Below are 22,979 nucleotides of genomic sequence, written 5' to 3'. Positions count from 1 at the left end.
GACCTGTGGAAATCTCCGCATTTGCGTTCTCGTGTTTTTGCTTCGTATATCGCGCAATCGCATGCTATGTTCCCGGATCACACCGTATAATCGCATTTTTGCTATTGCATATACCACTCTATAGGGAGAAGGAGCAAAACAAATGACCCTATCTAAACACCGTATCTACGAGACGAAACTGTTCTAACACTTTTGCAAATAAATATTCATTGAAATAAATCTCTTTCCTTCAGACTAGAGACTAGACATTAGCTTAAAGCTGGTACTCACACTTGTAAATCCACTTGAAAGGACAGCAGGATGTTTCTGGCACGGTTGCTATAGTGATAGGCACTGCGGCGTACAGAACTGTATCGGGAAATGTCGCCTCAATCTAGTACAATTACACAAATCATGGTTTACTTTCTGTCTCACGTTAAGTAATTTCGAATTGTATATTTTCTCATCAAGCTTAAAGATTTCCCCTGGGTTTTTAGATTATCAAATTATCGTATATAACAATTTTCCAAACAAGGCAAGGAAAGATCACTGATGTTAAAATTTCACAATATCAAAGGATGCTAATGCGTATAGCCTTTGATAGGTTTTAGGGTCAGTTGCATTTTTTTTAATAGTTCCAGTGTAGTCATGTATCGTATGAAAACATTTTTACAAATAACAAATAAGAATGTTTCACACTTATTCAATAAGCATTTACAATTCGATATTGTTTTGAAAGAAGACAGAAATTTGGAAAAAAGGACAGAAAGTCACTGAATATGTCATGTATAGAAATACAGATCGTGTACCAGGTGACACGTAAAGAAAGATGTTATGTTGTTGCAGTCATGACAACTTCGCATAAATAGTGGCAACATATGCGTAGGAGAAAGGGACAGCGGAGGGACAGTGCACCCTACCCCTTTCTGTTGGTGGGGGGGGGGGCGTTATATGCTTTGGCTCACTCCCAACGTTTGGCTAAAACTTTTCTCTTTTTTTACACAAATGACATTACATAAAGGGGAAAAGTCTACTACAAGAAAGGCCATTTTAAAGCACTGGAGAGTATTTTATAAGATGTCTTTGATCAATAACGGTGTTTTGTGAGGTTTTGTAAAGTCAATGGGAAATAACTGATGTTTTCGCTGTTCGGTCCCTCTTGCCCGCCCCACCCTAAATTTAAAATATCTCCTATGTTAGTGGCAAAACGTTCTTAACTGGTAAATTTTTAAGCCTAAATGTTGCGAAACCTAAACCAAACAATGTCTATAAAAGCTTGTGAGACATACTTACGGCAATGCAATATTTTACATCAAGCACCTTGCACATGTAAAGTTTCGATGGGCATGTAGATGGCAAACGAAGGGGAAAGTTGTTCCATAATCTATGCTGACCAGGGCGTAAACTGTCACACACCTTTTCGTTACAGAGCAATAAAGTACGACTATGAACACCGCCGTATATCAACATCTGAAATTGTAGCTATAATATGAGCCGTGTCATGAGAAAATCAACAGAGTGGGTTTGCGACCAGCATAGATCCAGACCAGCCTGCGCATCCGCGCAGTCTGGTCAGGATCCATGCTGTTCGCTAACAGTTTCTCTAATTGCTGTAGGCTTTGAAAGGGAACAGCATGGATCCTGACCAGACTGCGCGGATGCGCAGGCTGGTCTGGATCCATGCTGGTCGCAAAGCCACTATGTTGATTTTCACATGGCACGGTAATATTACACATGAACTGTTATAGTTACAGCCACAAAGGGAGGTAGAAAAAAACAATAAATTCAATAAAACATTCTAGTATATTCAGCAATATTCAAACCCTTGACAACTGTTAATGAAAGTAATTATCATAAATAGGATTTAACAAGGAATTAATGTATTTTATGTTCGTAACAGAAAATGTGGCAGCCATATTTTAAACAAAGGCATTATGAGCCTTTAATTACTAATCAATCACTGATGGTAAATAACTTAAATCGCAAGCGATTTGTAGTAATCAAGATTTTCGAGAAAGTGTTTTCATCATTTCTTAATATGATAAAGAAATATTGCACGGAAATCTTTATGAAGAAAATATTGATAAAATCTACAGACGACACGCAGTATAAAATAAATCATTTCTTGCCTGACTCTTTTCTTATCTTTCCAAAAGAGGCTTCAATCAAGTTTGCAAATGACAGATTATTGCTTTAATCAGCAGCAGACAATGATGGTAAAACTAATATTTCATAACGACCTTGTGATTGTTATTTTGTTAAAGCCCGCACATTTTGTTTCGTAACATATGGACCTTTTATAAAGAGTAATAGTTTGTGCTGTTTGAAATATCTACATGTATATACATGTTTGCTCGGCTAAAGACTACAGTTTTTTTCTAATCTGTAAAAAAATATTTTTGATGTCATAAAAGAAAATTCTTATGGCTCCTTACGAGCTTAAGCAAAGTTTTAGATGCTGACCGACGAACGATTCAGTAAGTGTATATTCGGTTAAGAAAACGGCTTGTATTTCACAAGTAAATGCGATCAGGCAGAAAATAAATCCGTATTTACCTTTTGTATTGTTGCCGGACTACTTTCATTTAATATGTATTACCTGACACATTTCTGTAAGTGGCGCACACAAAAAACATAACACCGAACATTGGAGATTTCATTCAATAACAAAACAACAAACGAAAAGGTGGAGGTATATATAATAGAAGCGTCATTATAACAGTAGACAGATCTGGGATTATGTATTCGGCTCTCGTGGGTTTTGCCAGGTCGGATCAGATCCGTCCTTAAGCAGAGTACAGCATCCCAGATCAAGCTACTATAATAATAACCCTATTATATCTGTAAATTACCTGTTTCAGTTGAAGACTAACGATGCTAGATTTACGGATGGATGAGTTTTGGACATGTATATCTGCACGGAGAATCTCCCCGGGAACAAAGGCACGCTTCAGGATGGATAGTGAGCAGGAGACTCGACCAGGACGACAGCACACAGAACTAATGGCCCGTTCCGCGTGGTCTTCCAACGGATGCTCTGGCTGGAAATGAAGTACAGAATCGATATATAAAGGCAACTCTTGTTTATTCCTTCCAACTAATACTCAGACCGAAATGGTGTTAACAAAAAGTACATACAGAAGGTCAGAATTCTTTTGTTTATTGAGTTGATATTAAACACCTCATCTAAATCTAAATATTTTCTGTTCGTCTTTACAATTGTTACCTAATTGGATTGCTTTGAATACTGAATCTTGACCATATTTGATGAGAAAACGTCTATTAATTTGAGGCATATAATAAATACTTTAAGCTATTATAAGCTACTTTTCAGTAAACTATTCTAAAACAGTCTTTAAATGTTTAAAATATAATATCTAGTAATAGACAGATTTAGATTTCTCCATGAATGACCTACAGTGTACATGCCTTACACAACGCTTCAAAACGCTTTTCACGACGTTTTTGACGTCACGTCTTTTAACGCGATTGGTCACTTGTTTTAAATTATTGTGTAAGGATAACGCATTTTTTTCGTGTTATAATATCAACAGAATTTCGAGGGATTGGTTGGTGCCTGTGCCTGGTAGGGCGAGGTACCAACATACCCTAAGGGATTCTGAAGATGTTATAACACGCAATGAACATACGCTAAGGCTGTTCTAGCATAAAAGAAGTAAACACTATAAAATGAATATATTATCCATCTTTGGAATTATCCGTTTTGGGTTTTGTTTTTCCCCGGAACGCGCATATATAAAAAGGTGTTTGAACAGCAGGGAAGCGCTAGAATCTCACTGTTAACACACCTTTACTCTCTTGTGAAAACACCCACGAAAAGGTAGAAGAACATCAGTTTTAATCCAGAATAACGTTGATAACCTAATAGGTAAAGAATGTTCTATATAAAAATGTTATCTTGATTTTTGTGTCATTAACACATATTTTGTCATGTTACGTATTTTGTTTGTAAACCGATTTTCATTTATGGGATGATAATAATTATGCATGTTGTTGTTGTTTATGCATTGTCCTCTGAAAAGATCAAAGAGGTTCAGTGGAAATGTCACTTGTCACGTTTTCCCGACAGAACATGTAAACAATGATTTTAACAAGTTCTTGGGATAAATTATTCTTACAGTGTCATTACAACCAATTAAGGTACACGTTAAACACAATTTATGGTTTTGTTTACATCCAAACTCGTATACTGAGTTTTAAGTAGTTATTTTAGCTATATTGGGTGAAAATTTTCAACATGTTCCATGATAAAGTGGGTGAAAATAAAAGTTAGATATTGGTAAAAATGCAACGGTTTACCACCTTTGTACACTACTTTTGGTTATCTATATGAATATCTTGCAAAACTCTTATGTCAATTAGTTTGTACCACTAGTCGCTTTCAGAGTATTCACTTTTTATGGATTTTTGAGAGAAAGTATTTTTCGCCTAAAATGTTTGTGTTAGTCCGTTTAAGAGCAATCCAAAAAAGCTCCCTGTCGATTTTAGTAACTTGGCATGATTCTAAACCGACGCAAAAGGTTCAAAACTGATTAAAACATGCAAAGATACATTTGCAATTTACAAGTTTCTTCACTGACGGTTTTCGTCATGTAACAGAATATCTTCCAAGAAAATAGCTCGTTGATCCCTAATCAAAAAGAAACTACAAGGTTTATTTGATTTGTGGCATTCATGAAAATAAAACAAAATACTGTTATCGAAATAACTTGATAACTGTACGGGCAAATGAAGCCGGCATATTTTAGAACTATTGTTATTTTTGACACAATCCAGTATGGTTATCCGTAAAGTGCAAGATGTAAAGTGCAGGAAGATCTCGCGGGAGTCTTAAAACTGAAAATGATCAATTTAAAGTTGTGTCGTGGAATATGTTGTGCATTTTAGACGTCGTATTTCAGAGCTGGTAACAGACAGATAATTTGCTTTATTTTGTAAAACCTTATAGCAAGAAATCTGCTTTGAAATCTTGATAAACTTGAAGTAATATTTGTAATTCAAAATTAAGTGTTTCCCAGACTATTTGTGAAATATTTTTAACCCTTGCCATGCACGATTGATTCTGCCTTTGCGACCAGTGTAGATCATGATCAGCCTGCATATCCGTACAGTCTGATCGTGATCTGCATTGTTCGCCATTCAGTCATTATCCTTTTGGTAAGCATCCCTTTTAACAGTTACTGGTACTGTCCAAATTGAAAGATGGACAAGTTCATTATAGAAATGTAGCAGGGTAAGGGGTTAAGCTATAATATTTTCAATCATATCCAGTACTGTCTGTAGGGTATATAAAACCTAGTCATATTCAAAGTATTTAGTATAGAGATCACAAGATCTTGGAGTGAAATGATGTTTAAATCTTTAGACTCTAAACACACTATTTAAATTAAAAACCTTATAAACACGTACAGCTTTGTAACAAATTAGCACGCTGCACTTCAATCTACAAATGAGCCGCACCATGAGAAAACCAACATAGTGCATTTGCGACCAGCTTGGATCCAGACCAGCCTGCGCATCCGCGCAGTCTGGTCAGGATCAATGCTGTTCGCTAACGGTTTCTCTTATGGCAATAGGCTTTGAAAGCGAACAGCATGGATCCTGACCAGATTTCGCGGATGTGCAGGCTGGTCTGGATCCATGCTGGTCGCAAATGCATTATGTTGGCTTTCTCATGGTGCGGCTCAAATAATTATTGAACCAACTCCAGTCTTGAGACAGAATCAGAAAATTTGATTTCGTTTAGAATTATCTTGGGAAACATTATTTCGGTAACTGCAGAAAAAAATGTTCATATTTTCATGAAATGAGTATATGCGGTTGTTGTGTAAAAGCATTTGAATGATAAATTTATGAAATTCAATCAAAACAATGTGGTAGATTTCATCGTGCATAATTAATGTAAAAACATTGATTTTGCTTTGAATAATGCAAATATCACATTTACAGCGGGACATTGTAACTTTGCTGACAAATGCATATTGAAATCTGTAATAGTGCGCGAGACGTGTTAAAATAATTCTTTTTGATTTTATATTTAAAAAACGAAAGTCTTTGTTTTACTTCAAGACACATGCGTGTAATTTAAGTAGAGGCAAGATGCTTCTTTTAAATGAATGAAGTTCCAGATCCAACAATACAGAAGCACCTCGCTATCTATCGTGAAACAGCAATGCAAAACAATGAATTTAGACATCCAAACAGGTAGTAAAAAACTACATCATTTGCAAACTCACGTTTCGGCTAGGGGATAGAAAAAGGGCGATAAGAACTTTATCAGTCTGATATGAAAAGGAGGAATCAACAAGTGAAGGTATTTGACCCTTAATGACACATGTTTTCATATTCTAGCAGGCAGTACGGAGAAAACTTAATTTTTCGTTCTGATTGCAAAAGAAAAGAAAAGAAGAACTTTGTTCCTGACTGCGTCAGTAACTTGACGTCAAACAAGCCGGGCAAGCAAAGAGCCTCAAAGGAATTCGAAGAACTGAAACAGTTTTGACCAACATTGGATCTGAAAAGGTTAGCTGCATTAAAAGGTTATCTTGACAAGCTCCTGCTTGAAGTGCCTCAGCAGTGGTTGCTGGTTCAATGTAGCAGGTGCAGGTTAAAAGTTGGAAGAATTCTTACTCCTGAATGAAATGTGGCATAGTTTGACGGAGTAATGAGTTCTCGTATGTGCAGGAGTCGAAGGAAGATGGTGTGTAGCTTCAATGCCACAAGATTATTCAGGATTCAATAAATAATGGTGAGTTTGGGTTTGGTGACCTGAACTCTAATGACCAACAGTGAAGCCTTTACACTGCTTGTATTCCTGTAGTGATTGCATCTGCACCGAGTTGCTCTGCGCGGCGGCACCATTTTAAGTTTGTCAAACATTTTCTTAAAGCATGGTTTAAGGAAGTGTATCATAAACAAACAAATAAATAAAACATATACTAATACTTACTGGAATAGCTAATTTATCAGGATTTTCTTTCCGAGGATCGAAATCCCTTAGTACAGTGAGAACCTTCCGGCATGTAATATGCTCCCCGTCGTATCTTACAATGATTCCTTGAACTGTATACCGTACATGCGCATCTGGACCTAGAATAACATGTTATATATGAATCTATACATTTCTTTAAACAAAGGGTACTATTATACATCACAATTAAAACAGAAAAGGAAAACAAAAAATTGATGTACATTGTATATAGTTCGCGCCAGCATTGATGTACATTGTATAGAGTTTATGCAGACACATCTCGGGTAACAATGATGCACATTTTATAGCGATCGTGCTAAAAAATGTCCGGTAACTCACTGGCACCAAACTAGAATTTCTCACCGTAAACGCACATTTCAGCAAATGGATACTATAGATATTGAACAACTGGCAATTTATCTTCCGTTGTGCACCAGTCACAATATTTCCTTTCTCAGTATTTCAAATCGCAAAGATGTTCCATGTTTTTTTTTTTTGTTGTTTTTTTTTTTCGTCAATATTTGAGACAAACTTGCACTAGCTCCCCAAGTCAGACCCGAATCCACATTTAGGCGGAAGGTAAAGGAACAAAAAGAGAATGTACAGTCTTTACAGTTATGCAATAAAACTTTAGATGATGAATGAAAGTCGTCATAGAAATGATTGAGAATGTGAAATCGTACACTTTTTTTGTTTAATCAATCTAAAAGATAATAATATTTGGTGTCTCTTGACCAGAAGAAGGCTAGCGGGGTTAGGTCAATAATTTCTATAAAATTGACGAAAAACATAATATACGCTTTCTTCTCCACTGCATAAAGGTCGTTGTTTTGGTCTGGTTTTGACATTTTAGATGAGCATATCAACAGATATTTCGACTGCAGCCCACAATCTTCTTCAGCTAGTGCTAGATCTGTGCATGGTGTCACGCGACAGAGTAGGCCATGTGACACAAGAGACTGCCGTGACAAATTTTATGCAGTCAGTCTAATCCAAGGTTTAGTGTACATTTGGGACTTCGCTCAGAGAAACGTTCGTGAGAATTCTAATCTGAATGAACTGGATAATAACGGGCATCAGACATGGACAATTATTTTTCGTAAGTACCTTAACTTCAACGAAGACAAGGTATTGACAGCTATGGAAAATGGTCATAGTGACCGACAGTGTGTTTATAAGTTAATTTTAAATTTTGATTTCCATATATTTACGAAAATAAACATGTTGCAGCTCAGAACTAGAACTATTGCTGAAATTAACTGACAGAGGCCTGTGCGAACTCTTTTATCCTCAGACACTGTTTCAAACATATTAGAAAGAAAATGTCGAGTGGCCGACACGGTGTGAATATCAGTTGTCTCGGCAATTGACCTACCTTCAAAAGAACATGGAATTGCTCCAGGCACTCTGTACTGGAATGGGAACGCGTGACGTCCACGTTGTAATGTTTCTCGTGTGTCCCAGCGGTTCTGACTATTTACTGTTGATACAAATAAATACTATATATTTGGTACGCTGATATGGAAAAATAATAATTGTAACAGTGACTTACAGTAAAGAACTGAGACAGAAAAAAAAACATTTCCACACCGAGTGCGATTTGCAGAAACATATTTAGCTACATGAAGAGTTAAATTGTGTTACATAAACATACTGGTACCTGCAACATTGTGCTACCGAAAGGATGTGCTGTCTGAAGCATTGTGCTACCTACACATCCGCTACCCGGGCCGCTGTAGTGTGCTTCTTCAACTTTTGTTCTGCCTGAGGCACTGTGCTACTTAACCTTTGTGCTGTGTAAAGCAATATGCTACACACAAATTGTATAAGTTAGTCCATTGTACACTCCTTTGATGCATTATGTAATATAATCATTGAACTATTTGAAACGTTGCATTACCCAAATATTGTTCTACATTAAACGCTTACCTCGGCCCCACAAACAAAATCTATCATCGAAATAAATTTCTTCTTTTTCATGTTCTATATCAGTGCGATGTGGGCCGTTCTGTACAGATTCATTCCATTTCGCCCTGGCAGCGCCCCGGAAGCGAACCTCAATCCCTGAAATTGGAAGGAATGATCTATGAGGCAAATGTTGCAGCAGTATGCTAGCTAAGTAAATTCTATTATTAATGTTGCATGCGTACTGTCTATATCGCGCATGAAGTTTTGTCAGACATACGCCGTATATAATTGAAAGAAATATCAAAGCTATGACTTTTGTCCGTATTAATATAAAATGAATAAGACTGTGTATAATATGAATGAACATATCTGTTTTGTTTTTTTTAATGAAAAATAATATATATCTTCAAACAATCCTTTTTTAGAAAGAAAAAACAGCAAATGATACAAAACTAGAATGAATTGTGTCCACGAGGATGCCCCCCCCCCCCCCCATTTATTACGCCATCCTCCAACTAGCAAAGATTTCAGTACAGACCATCTCACATGAAGGATGTTCAACTGAAAGTTTGAAGCAAAATGAATTCAAAAAAGGTTGTGCATCTGAGCAATTTTGCAACCATTCATTCAAAAGTTTTTATTTTCTGAAGTTAAGAAAGGACTATAATTCTAGAAAATATTGCCATAGAAAAAGTATATTATTAATGGTCATCTTCACATCAAGGGGCCATAAATGCGGTAAAATAGTTACAACAAAAGTTCCTTCCTTTATGGTCATCTGCACATCAAGCTTGTTCACCTCTGAAAGTCTGAAGCAAATCAGGCTAATAGTGTGGGAGGAGGTGGCGACACAATATTTCGGTACGTACGGACGAACCTACCGACGGACGTACATGCGCAAGGACGTATGTTCAGCAGCAACGCTATATGACCCTCACAAAAGTGTGGGGGCATAAAAAGGAATGAGGTCCGAAAACCGTTATTATGTCTCCGTAGTTAAGTCTTCGGTTTAAAGTGTATAAATTCAGTGACATCTAAAAAAGATGTTGTAACCTGCCATCTTGCATGTACTGAGCTAATAAAAAGAATGTAGTTTAATCCTACGCAAGAGCGATTTTATGTAATAAAACCATGTCCACCCTTCTATGGTTGGTAAAGTCTTTTGTATCAGATGTTTTGGTTAAATGTTTTTCAATGTATTAGCGTATAAGTATTCTATATTTTGTCATGATTAGGAGAAAACCTACTGTCATAATATAAAATAAGAACAAATTGCATTTCTTGTAATACTGACGGCACAATTTTAAAATAATCTTTTGCGTTGTTGTTTGGTTTGTTTTTTTACATCATTTCCTGTTATCGTACTTCTGCCAGTTCTTGCGATATTTGCGATCTCTCGGGTCAGTGTTGGAGATAGCATGTATTGACATAAATATCGCGTTTAAAGGCATTACAGAGCTCGAGACAAACCAGAAGAACATGTTGCATTATTTCGCAATAAATTCATCGCTATAATGTCTGGTATTGATCTAACAAACTGTACTTACATTGGAAATCACAGAACATTTTGCTCGCAGGGCATCTGAATGCTTTGTACTAAAATGCCAAAATAGGTTAGTTAGTATTGATGCGTGTATAACTACTGATGAATTAATCATTTAAGAAGCAGATAATTATTATTTATTATCGTTCCGATACAGTTTGGTTTTGAGGTCAGCGATGTTTTGAATATTGGAACTGTCCATTATTAAGGTCGTACTATTCAATACAATATACGTGTATATGGGAGATTATGTTTAAATTTAGAAAAACAAAAAACGTACCGCCTTAATAACAGTGCTAATACAGGTAAGTATTAAGATTGGAAGTCATATTTTTGCTTTACTTGTACCTACATCTCTGCATTTTAATGTGACCAGAGTTATATCGGCCTCTGCTTAATATGAAACTACAATGTTTGCTCGCCTAGGTCCATATTTTGGCATTCACTTGTTACATTGAGATGATATTTAGTGTGCATGTTTGAATTTAATTCAGTGTTGTTATATTTTCTGGTCCTTTGGGATCATGGAGTCTATTCAATATATGTGTAATAGAGTTCCGCTTAAGCCGGTGCTAGGAGGACGTGAGAGGTGTTGCACATTTCATTACCTCTCATGAACGGACTCAGTCAAACTGAGTCTGCTATTATTCTTCTTGTTTGCGTTTTATGCTTCCAAAGGATTTTTACAGATTTTATTAGTTATCTGCTTCCCTGTAAATCGTTATGAAAGTCCAACTTACTAGTATTGTCCTTCATTTTTAATTAAAAAACTGCATTTTTTGTCCTTCTGTATCAACATCTTTGCAACTGTTACGCCCATTGAGTTGATATTTGGTGTGAATACTTATTTATACCCATAGCTGCTTCCCTGCAAACGCTTTAAAATCAGCCTTGTGTTTACATAGTTATTGCTTAAGTGAGAATGTTGTTTTGCATTAACTGAGATACGTTTCAGTAAATAAAATTAGAGTTTACACATTTACGCTGCAGTAAATTCTCTTGAATTAATTAGCAATTTAACTTCAATGTCTGCTCCTCCAGTGCCAAATCTAGTTAACTTTATTTGAATAGTATTGTATACTTGAGAAATAATATATCCCAAACAGTGATTTGTCGTTGAATAAAATCATTGTTTGGAGTTTAAATGCGAAGAAATTATATCACGAGGGCACAGCCCGATTGATATAATAATAGAATCTACGCATCTAAACGACAATGATTTAATTCAAGAGCAGATCACTGTTTGAGATATATCAATTCGATTCTAACACGTTATCAAGGATTTGTATGTACTGTACTCTTTTACTGCATCCATTAAATATTTGCCTGTTGTCTGTTGTTTTATTTTCCAGCGCGCCGCTATGCCGTTTGGCGCTATGACGTAATAAATGTGATATCAGAAAAATGAATTGTTGTATAATAATACAAAATTTTCAACCTTATAGGAAAACAAATCGGGGCGTGTTAGAATAACAAATACACAGCAGACGTCACTCTCATTTGACCTCTCAATAGAACAGTTTACGTGCAAGTCTGTATAAATTATTCATCTTTCTGTGACCAAATAAGTAGTTTTATTGGTTTCTTTAATGACTGCGACCAGACGAACATTTCGTGGAGGATAATAATTTAACTAAATAACATTAAAGGTCGTGATACATACCACAGGTTTTCTACTGTTGTAGTAAAGAAGACATAAGTTATAGTACCTTGACCTTTTGTTTTCAATTTTCAATCTTGCTGAAACTGTTAAAATTTCGACCCCTTTTGCATGTTTCTAATCAATGTAATCATTAATTAGAGCTTTTGTTAGTTGCCATCTTGGTTATACCAAGAAGCTGCAATACATTTAACCTTTAGCCTGCTGGCGTCAAGTGATTACTGCCTTTGCGACCAGTGCAGACCAAGATCAGCCTGCACATCCATGCATGCTGATCGTGGTCTGCGCTGTTCGCTATTCAGTCAGTAAATTTTCAGTGAACATCCCTTTGAATAATAAATGGTATAGCCCAAACTGAATGATAGACCAGTCCATTTTAGAAATTTAGGTTAAGCTTTATACAAGCAAATCATATGCCGTTCTACACTACTTTGATTTGTTGAAACAGTGCATCAGAATAAATAAGATCATTTATTGCGTTAATGCGGGAAATCTGCTCCTAACACCGGATAAATAGAGGCACGGCTATAAATACTTGAGAACATTACTATCCAACTAGTGTAATTTATCAGACTCAGATAAATCAGATCAGTTCCGTACCATGCTGGAACCCAGGAGGTTGAATTTCATTATAAACGTGGTTTTAAATGGCAGGGTAACAATACCATGTGAATTAATGACGGAAACAAGAACTGATTTTATTTTCAAAAAAACACAAACAATCAGTAGATACACTGTAAACTGATCAAACTGTGCTGGAGAAGTTAAAAGGAAGGTTAACTAGAACTATTTTCTTCCTGTAAATAGTTAAATATATACAACCCACACTGACAAACACACATGTTGTGATATAAGTGCATCGTCTTTGATTTGCTAGAAAAATTCGTCTTCAAGGCTTTTAAAGGAGAACACATGAGACGCAAGTTATCAAAAACGCCACGGTTTTAATGTGATGCAAATTGAGCCGTGCCATGAGAAAACCAACATAGTGGGTTTGCGACCAGCATGGATCCAGACCAGCCTGCGCATCCGCGCAGTCTGGTCAGGATCCATGCTGTTCGCTAACAGCTTCTCTAATTGCTATAGGCTCTGAAAGCGAACAGCATGGATCCTGACCAGACTGCGCGGATGCGCAGGCTGGTCTGGATCCATGCTGGTCGCAAACCCACTATGTTGGTTTTCTCATGGCACGGCTCAATTATTGATATCTTTAGGTATTTTTATATCAGTAAAAATATATTGCTCATGAACTCATAAACAATGCTACTGAAATGTAGTATTTCAGCAGTTTTACGTCATAAGGAGGTACTAACGCTTTTTGGAACCAAACTCGGTCCAACCCTCAAAAAACGGTGACTAATAAGGAAGTTATTATCAGAAGCAAATTGGACAAGAACACAAATACCAGTGAAAATATTCTAAACATTATGTCTTGGTACGCAGCTTTACGGTCTATTAAAAATCCAAAAGCATTTCATATAAAACGAAAGGAAGCAAACAGAACTGGTATATGGGAGGTAGGTTGTTCTACCCAGCTAGCCACCAGTGACTGAGATATCGCCTGGAGGGATATTTGTGAGTCATCCACTAAAAGCTAAAATGTCGCCATATGACCTTAGAGTATCTGTGCCGGGGTGACGTGAACAATAAAAACAAATGATCCATAATGAACTCCTATTTTTCTGACATACATGACGTACTAAGTGATTGTATTTTTTGGAGTTTGGTAGAAAATAAACGGTCTAGGCAGCTATATTAAAGAAAGTATAGTCAATATATGACTCATTCTGAAGTTTCTTTGTGCCACAATTATATCTGTTACACGTTTTCGTAACCGAACCGCCAGTCACTCCTGCTTTCTCCAACTAACCCTGTCTGCAAAACTACCAAATTGCTAGATTTTCTTCTCATTTTGAAAGAAAGTAGGTTCATAAATTGTAAATAAAAAAACAAACTAAGACACGTAATGTCTTCCTGTATGAATTCAGCATGATTTTGTACAAGTTCAAGGACAGGAAGTCTATGCCAAATACGGATCAGACATAGCGATGACCCCAGTGTGGTATTGCCGGACTAGTAAAGTTATTTATGCTGATCTTCTATCTAAATACTCTGGTATTGCCATTTATTGACAGTTATACAAATGTATCTGGAATTGAAACCTATTGATATTTTCAACATCTTGCTAGGCTATTTTGGAATTATAACCCACTGAGCATTTTTATATTGTCGCAAACCACTAAGCTCTTTTGTAAGATAGGGATAACGTATGTTATTCTTGTTATAACATATGCAGCATCCCATTGGATTCTGCAGGTGTAATAACACTAAATGAACATATGCTAACGCAATTCTAGCATAAAACGTGTAAAACCCTAAAAATGATTAGATATTGTCCATCGATGTACATAAAATGGGCGGAAATGTCAACGTTGTTTAATCACATTTTCAATTACTAGTATCCATTATAGGGCCGTAATGCGTTTACGCTATGCCACGGAACGTGGATATATAAAAAGGACCGTGAACAGCGCGTGAGCGCTAACACATATTTACACTTCAACACCATCCACCCCGAAAACGAAATAAACATCATTGACCTAATTGGTATTTACGCGTGGTATAATAAAGGGCATGTCCAGATGAGTCTATTTTTGACAAGAGCTTGCCAGAGTGAGATTTTACGAAAGATGGTCATTGTTTGTATAAACTTCCATCTATATAACTGCAGTGATTGTGTTATTGTCGGGCAAAATAAACATGTATAATGAAACGAAATACTGTTTATTACTCCCAAGACTGTCCTTTTCGCTTACCATATTCTCCAAATGAATGAAAGACATTAGTTTTACAACTGCTGACTGGTTTTGTTACCAGTATAAACATTAATCATTGCATGTTTTCTGCTACTTTATGCAGATCATGCAAAGCCGGGCTATGTCAGAGATAAGAATAAGATTTAAGGAAGAACACTCAGGAGTTCATTTCCTTTGAGACAGCGATTAAGTGAAAGGTACTTTTGCTTGTTTTCAAAATTCCAGACTGGAAAGTTTTCCTGTCATAAACAAACTCTCCGCTCTCAGTGCTATTCAATCATAAGCTTTTATATAATCAGTCAAGCATAAATCTAATATAAAGATTGTTAAAGGAGAAGACAGATAATTTAAGGTTTGTTAAGACATAAATCTCCTTGATGTACTAGTATTCCAATTCCAAGAGTGTTACAATTACTCCTCCTGTACTGAATCTACACCAGATTGGACTGGAAAAGTGGCAAAAATAAAATTGTTTTGAAGTTTCATTTGAAATCCGATAAAATGTGAAACGAATGTATACATTTTGATCGAACCATAAGGTTATAATCTGAAAGCAGAAGCCAGAAGATCCGTACTAACATAATGGGTTTTCGACTAACTAGTTTTTGAATATTCATTCAAAAATTCCTACAATAATAGAGACCAGAGTTATTGACAGGGATCGTCTTCATGCGCTCAGTGGAATCGATATTGTTTGTAACATAAATTGTCTCGAGTTGGCAGAACAATCACTTAATCAGGCCAAAGAGATTAACTTCTGAGAGAGTAAAATAAAGACAAATGGGTAAATCATTTATTCAGACATGAGGAACCTAAACCGTATGACAGTGTTTGAAACACAGACAGAAGAACGACCGGAAAGCTGCCAGTTATTTAACTGAACCAGGATGATATTAAAGGTACATATAAGACCTTTCTAATAGGAAAAGTTCGCAGAATTATCATTATAAACAAAAAATGGGCATAAAGAAAATTCCGTTTTATTAATATCACGTTGGCAAAAATAAATTATCAGATGCAGATTTGAGTCAGTACATTTGTACATTGCTAATGCATTGAAAATCACTATTACCATAATGGAGCCGTACCATGAGAAAACCAACTTAGTGCATTTGCGACCAGCATGGATCCAGATCAGCCTGCGCATCCGCGCAGTATTGTAAGGATCCATACTGTTCGCTTTTAAACCCTACTGCAGTTAGATAAACCGTTAGCAAACAGTATGGCTCCTGACCAGATTGCGCTGATGCGCAGGCTGGTCCGGATCCATGCTGGTCGCAAATGCACTGTGTTGGTTTTCTCATGGTGCGGCTCATTTAATTTATTATATTATAAAGTTTGTCTGAAACGTAATCATTTGAACAAATGTTTTCTCGACATGAAACTGGAATAGACAAATATGTACTTTTGTCAAAGACGATTTAGTGCATGCGATTTGATTATATATATTTAAGACAATGTGTTTTATGTACAATGATTACATCTAGAAAACATCTCTGTTGGATTTATTTGGCTAGTAATAAAACTAGAAAATCAAATTCATCATTTTATGCGTATAGACCGCTTCTAAAATTAATAACACTGCAATGTTATTGGCAAAACTCACATTTAGGGGATGGAGAATGAATTGCATTAAACAGTTTTACTACGATTTTTTGAACCATTATAGTTATTTTACCCTTACCCTGCTATATTTCTATAATGGTCTGTTCCATCATTCAATTTGGCCAGTACCACTTATTATTCAAAGGGGTGTTTATTGAACATTTACTGACTGAATAGCGAACAGTGCAGGCCATGATCAGCCCGCACAGATGTGCAGGCTGATCTTGGTCTGCACTGGTCGCAAAGGCAAACGCCGGACAGTATAAAATCTATGCATTTCTACTCCGGCCTATAGTTTGTACTATAATGACCTGTCTGTATGCACTACCTGTTTACCGAGCTAATAATCAGAGCATAAGAAAATTAATTTCTGATGCCATGCAGTAAAACACTTATTGAATATCATATTAACATTTAATATTTTCTGTTCATGCCTCACAAATACAAGCCTTTTCAATAAATCCGGACTAGATATATTGCACACGCTGGGTTAATTCATAAGGCACTGTAAGGTTATTGTCTAATTACGACAGGGTGCCTAACAATACTGTCGAAACTTTTTGAATGATTTGCCGATAACGACTGGATCTCATTCCTTAGGATTTCGAGCAGTAGTTTTGATAATTGACAGTTAAGTCATTCAGTAAGTGTATAATATATTTATGTTTGTTCTTGAAGAACTAGCAACTACTAAGGAAAAGGCGAGATAAGAGGGTATATGAACCTAAATTGTTTACAAGCTGTTCAAACATAATTCACTTAGAATTCACAATTTTAATGGCATCTAACTATTAGATAAGGAGAGAAATTGTTAATGCTCTCAATTGAGTCCAAGCGTTAACACAAAAATAACGTTGATAATTTCAAAACAAATTAACAAATAGTCGGAATGGAATGGCCATATCTAAAATTCAAACATGATGATGATGGTGATGATAATGGCAACCCTGTGACTAATCCCTATGCCACACTCAATATATTTAACAACAAATATTGCATCAGTCCATGTTTCCATTCAAGTTACCAATCGTTCAGATTCATAAAAAAAATCTAGACTATTTAAAGTGAGCCAAATTCATCTAAACTCTATAAAATACCATGCTCAAAATTAACGAAATTCAGTCGTTTTATAGAAGGAACTCCTAGGGAGTGAAGGTCTCAGTACTAGGGACCCATTTTATTGCGCCTGTGCCTGCCGCGTTATTTAACAGACGCTTTTAAAGCAATAGTCTTAAATCGTTTCAAATGTCATGAAAAAAAGAAAGAAAACATTTCTGTTGGATCTATTTGGCTAGAAATTTACGATCTATGGAAACATTGTTATTAGATAAGGAGAGAAATTGTCTAAACCACTTACAAATACAAATGAAATTCCATTCATTACTGATCTGAGCTGGACAGTATAAAGTCTAGGCATTTCTATTATTACACGATTCCTTATAGAAATCGCTGGCCCATAGTTTGTACAAATGTACTGTATAACCGGTCTATATACTATACCTGGTTACCGGGCAAAACTTTAACATTAATTTCTGATGTTAGGTAATAATCCACTTATTGTATTTTATTAACATGCATAGCCTCTGTTCATGCCTCACAAACACAAGCCTTTTCAACTAACCCGGACTAGAGAGTTTGCACAATCTGGGTAATTCATAAAGCATTGTAAGGTAAGATCAGTTTTGAATGGTTTGCCGGTCAATAAACAAAACTACTGGCCCCCTGTTCTTCGGATTTTGAGCAGTAGTTTTGACTATTGACCGTGAAATCATTCAACAAGTGTAAAATAATTATATTAATATGTTTATGTTTGTTCTTGAAGAACATTCAACTACTAGGGAAAAGGCGAGTTAAGAGGGTTAACGAACCTAAATTGATAACAAATTTATACAAGATGCTGTTCAAACATAAAATCACTTTGAATTCACAATTCTAATGGCAATCGCACTATGTGATAAGGAGAAAAGTTGTTAAGTCTCTCATTTAAAATGAGTCCATGCGTCAATATAAAAATAACACTAATAATTTCAGCAAAGTTAACGGATCTAAAATTCAAACATAATGATGATGGCGATGATAATATCCCTATCCCATGGTCAATATATTCAACAATGAATGTTGCATATTTCCATTCATGTCACCAGTCGTTCTGGTTCTTGAAAACACCTGAACTAATCTAAAGTCTTTAAAGTGCCTTATCCAAAATAAAAGAAATCGTTTATATAAAGGAACTCGAAGGGTGCCAGGTTCATTGATATGCCCATTTAATTCCGCCTGCGCTTGCTGCGTAATTCAACAGAAGCATTTTAAGCAATATCAATGTCAAAACAAAATTATTGCATGACTCCATCTGTAAATCGCCGCTCCATGGTGTGCTATTGATCTGTTTACAGTTTAAGTTTGAAATGAGATGGCTTTGGTAAATTGAAAAAAAAATGAATATAATTCATTTTATGAATAATAACGGTTAAATGGAAACTGACAAAAGTTACTAATTTATAACCAAATTTTTGTCCTATTGAAATATAGATCTAGAGCACACAATGTCTTGGAATATTTTGATACTAACCCTACACGAATCTTATAATTTCGCAACGATTACAGGAAATATTTCACATCTAGCGCTTCAGTTTCAGACAATGAAGTTATATTTTAGAAGGTTTGAGGCTTTTTCTGACAAACAAACGAAGACAAGAAATTAATATCGTTCTTTGTATTCTGTCAGTTTTAGTTCCTGCAGATTTTATCACTTAGTGACCGGTGCCTAAATAAATTTGCATGGAAGCATCCTAGCCTAATATAGGAAGAACTAAGTATCTCCTAATTAGGACTTAGTTACTCCTAATTATAACTTAGCACGTCTTAATTAGAATATAGTACATTTTGTAGCTTTCAAATTAAGACTGATATACTCCTATTTAGGACTTATTATCAATTAGAACTTACTATCTCCTGGTAAGATCTCAGTAACCCCAAATTTGGACACAGTAGTTCTTAATTATGACTTGGATCCCTTCTTTCGTGGTCGTCAACTGTTGTATTTTTAGTTGTATTATCATTAATTTCGGTGTTACCGTCGTCGGTATAACGTCAATGGTTCAGTCGACTGTCGCCCTTGTCAACGTTTATGTCATGCTCATACACATTGTCGCCGGCTATACTTAAGTCGTCGGTATAGACGTTCAAGCAAAGTAATAGCAGACAAGGTTTGACCGAGTCTGTTCATGAGATGTAATGAATTTGCAAAAACCATCGTCTCGGTTTAACAGAAGGTCTAGTCTACGCCTATAGTATTTTCATCCTGTGTTTCAGTCGTTTAAATGCGCTTCTTTATCCGTCGGGATGTCTGTCCATGTTAGTTTACTCAATATCACCGGTGTAGCAGCCGCTATCACCGTACATGCTAGTATAGAAGTCAGGATGATCTTCGAGGTTTGTGACACGGGCAACAAAGTATCAAATCATTACCCAACGAGCACTTCGAGCTAAGGTAAGCAAAGACGAGCAATATCAACCTTCAGACTAACAAAACGATTACTGGTTGTAAAGTAAGCTGTGATTAATTGAAAGTAAGATAGTTAGTCCTAATTGGGAGATAGTTTAATTCCTAATTTGGAGATACTTAATATAAAACAAATGATAGGATATTAAAATGCATGTATACATGAATTGGAAACAAATAGCTATGCACCTCAAATCTTTGATGAACGCTACACGAGCATTTAACATTATTAATTTTAACACTGGTAAATTATCTCATTGGTCGACGCTGCTCACACGGAGGCCCATAAAAAGTGATATTCAGCGCAAAAAGTGATATTCTTGTAAACAAGTTGAACGAGCTATTGTTCTTCAAACCAAACGCATGCGCTATACTAAATATAGATCTGTCAAACACCTGCCAATCATATTTAGTTTCTATAAACGCGTAACTATTAGTCTCGTTGCATTTCGATAAAGTATGAAGAACAATCTAATTGAAATATTAACTATATCGCTATTCTAAGTTTTTTCATGAAATAAAACACTTATTATATGAAAATGTCGGTGAATATCCAAGTCTTTGGACCTGAACAACTATCTCAGAACAGGTTAACCAACATTGAAATTTAAAAAGAGTAATACTTATTAAGATCTTAGGAAAACTAAAACACAAATCCTATTTACATACGCTGAGTTCTGTTGAATGATGAATACTTTAAGTGGTATTGTCAAATATCTAGAGAGAAATCTAGAAAATAAACCTTATTATGTAAAAGGTAGATCAACACTAATTAAAGTATAATCTATTTTGAGCAGATGCTGAATTCACCGCTTAATTACTAGTATTTAGACTTATTAGTCTGTTCAACAATGACATAAATGATGTTTCGACACTTTGTACTTATTGTTACATCCTTAGATAGAGCTTAAGACATTTTATTAAGTAAATATCGGTTATTTTAGAGAAAGCACTAAGTTTTGCAGAAAAAAAAGTTTCTTAGGTTAAAAAAGGCATTCCAATTACCATTTACTTATTTTTAAAAACTGTTCTATTTAAATTTTGTTTCTGGAAAATTCCTAAATGCTTCTGTCTACTCAATAACAGACAAATAATTCAATTTCTTTATATGCTATTCAAATTCAAGTTACTCGGGAGCACAAATGAATGTAATCAATGAAGTTATACATCTCGGCCTTTTGACATTGAGTGACACTGTAACAATTATCGTTGAGATATTGTTTTAATAGACAAGACCAACGTTGTAACGTACTTCTCACAGAGTAGTACATGTAACAGCCGGAAACTGGCAATCGTGAACCTGTTACTTCTTAAATCTAAAGTATCTAAAGAGATCTTAACGAATCGAAATTATTGATTAGAAAATAGTTCCCTTTTTTTCGCCCGTTTTCATTCAAACCGAGCAATGAACTCTTTATAGAATGGCCATTTGACAGAAGATTATATTGCGTTTCTGACTTAAATTACTTACCAGCAATGATAATGGGTAGTGATATTTGAACAACTAGAGCACCCTTTATCCTCTGTCCAGAGTAGAATACGAATTCGTCACTTTCCAAATTCAAATCTATCGCTGTGACCGCCATTTCTTACCGGGTATAAAGCGGTCTGTGTCTATTACACGCTCGCATTGAATCTCTCACGTCACATTCTGCGAAAATGCCTGGTTAGTGTTACATAAATATGCGTTAGTGCCAGTTATTCAAGGTAAACAATATGTTCCTCTATGGCAAAGCGAATCGTCACTATTTAGACAAATTCATTCCATATATATGTGTTTGTCGTACATCTAGAATTTGTACATTTGTACATTTAACCAATCACAAATATTCAAATGTCAACTTTTTGGTCATATATAAGGGAATGCATAAGTCATTCACTTTATCGTCAAATATCTTTTACTACAAGGATGTTAATAGGTTAAACGGATAATGATTTGTACTGGTACTGGCATTTCCACATTTTTAAAGTAAATCACTGTCCGCAACAGCAGTACGCGTTAGTTGTTTACGTGGTTCAACTTTTGTTGCAATCATCCAAACTGGTTTACAGGAAATATCAGCAGTAACAGGAATGCAATGTAGTCCTCTGCATCAATGTCACTATTGTGATTGAGAACACACATTTAGCGATAAATCAATTAATCACTGCTAATGATAACATTGCATGTGAATGCTATTGTCTTCTCCACGGAAAAGAACACTACAATGTTGTCTTCAAACTATTACACGTTAAGCAATTAATAAAATCGCATTGACATTTCATCAATGTGTCTGATTTGACAGATAGTTGATTATTCTCCCGGTGCTATAATTCCGATTTGCATCTAAAGTGACAGTAAATAGTTTCTGGAGGTCAAACATGGCCGAGGATAACGTACATGAACTTTATAAAATGTAGCAGAAAGAAGTTATGATCGTTTTAGTTCTACATTTAATGATTCTAAAATTTTATAATGAAGTAACAAGGTTAAGACATCCTGCAATGCCACTATATTTCCTTACACAAACTACAGTTAATTCCTTCTTAATTCAACTGCAAGTTTTTTGGCACAAACTTTATAAAATATTCAATCTAGATCCATATTTAACACACCCCGCAGCTATCAACACAAAACAGCTTGCATTTTCAAAACACGACACTTTGTCAGACAACGCCTTGTAATTTCCTAGCTATTCGTTTCCTTGACAACGTGAAAATATCACATTGGATTTCCATTTTCTACGACCATTTAAGTATTGCAATTATCCAAGTATTACTACATATAGGTTGTTTCCTGTGAATAAGGTCGCAAAGAAGAATATTCCTTTACAGTAATTCGTCAGTGTTTCAGTGATGTAAAACTAAGAATTTCTCTGTAAGCGACGCCATATCGCTATTGATCGGGAAACTCCTGCCCATATTAACCAGCATTCAACACATATTTGAGCTTCTATCACATTACTATGCGTATACAAAATATAACAATAGCTGTG

The 22,979-nt window shown here is 35.6% G+C and overlaps 1 protein-coding gene across 1 annotated transcript; it reads right to left on the bottom strand.

The window, feature by feature from the left end:
* Nucleotides 1-253: 253 nt before the first annotated feature.
* On the bottom strand, nt 254-22,964 carry LOC123566386 (arrestin domain-containing protein 2-like). The gene is made up of 7 exons (XM_053549142.1): nt 21,476-22,964; nt 8,900-9,034; nt 8,346-8,450; nt 6,950-7,089; nt 2,832-3,020; nt 1,273-1,449; nt 254-373 (listed from the first exon to the last, which is right to left on the bottom strand). The coding sequence occupies exons 1-7, from the start codon at nt 21,588-21,590 to the stop codon at nt 254-256; spliced, it is 981 nt and encodes a 326-aa protein (XP_053405117.1). The 5' UTR covers nt 21,591-22,964.
* Nucleotides 22,965-22,979: the final 15 nt, after the last annotated feature.

This window comes from Mercenaria mercenaria, chromosome 8 (genome assembly GCF_021730395.1).
Source record: "Mercenaria mercenaria strain notata chromosome 8, MADL_Memer_1, whole genome shotgun sequence".
Lineage (NCBI taxonomy): Eukaryota > Metazoa > Mollusca > Bivalvia > Venerida > Veneridae > Mercenaria > Mercenaria mercenaria.
This window is presented reverse-complemented; position numbering and strand designations above follow the sequence as displayed.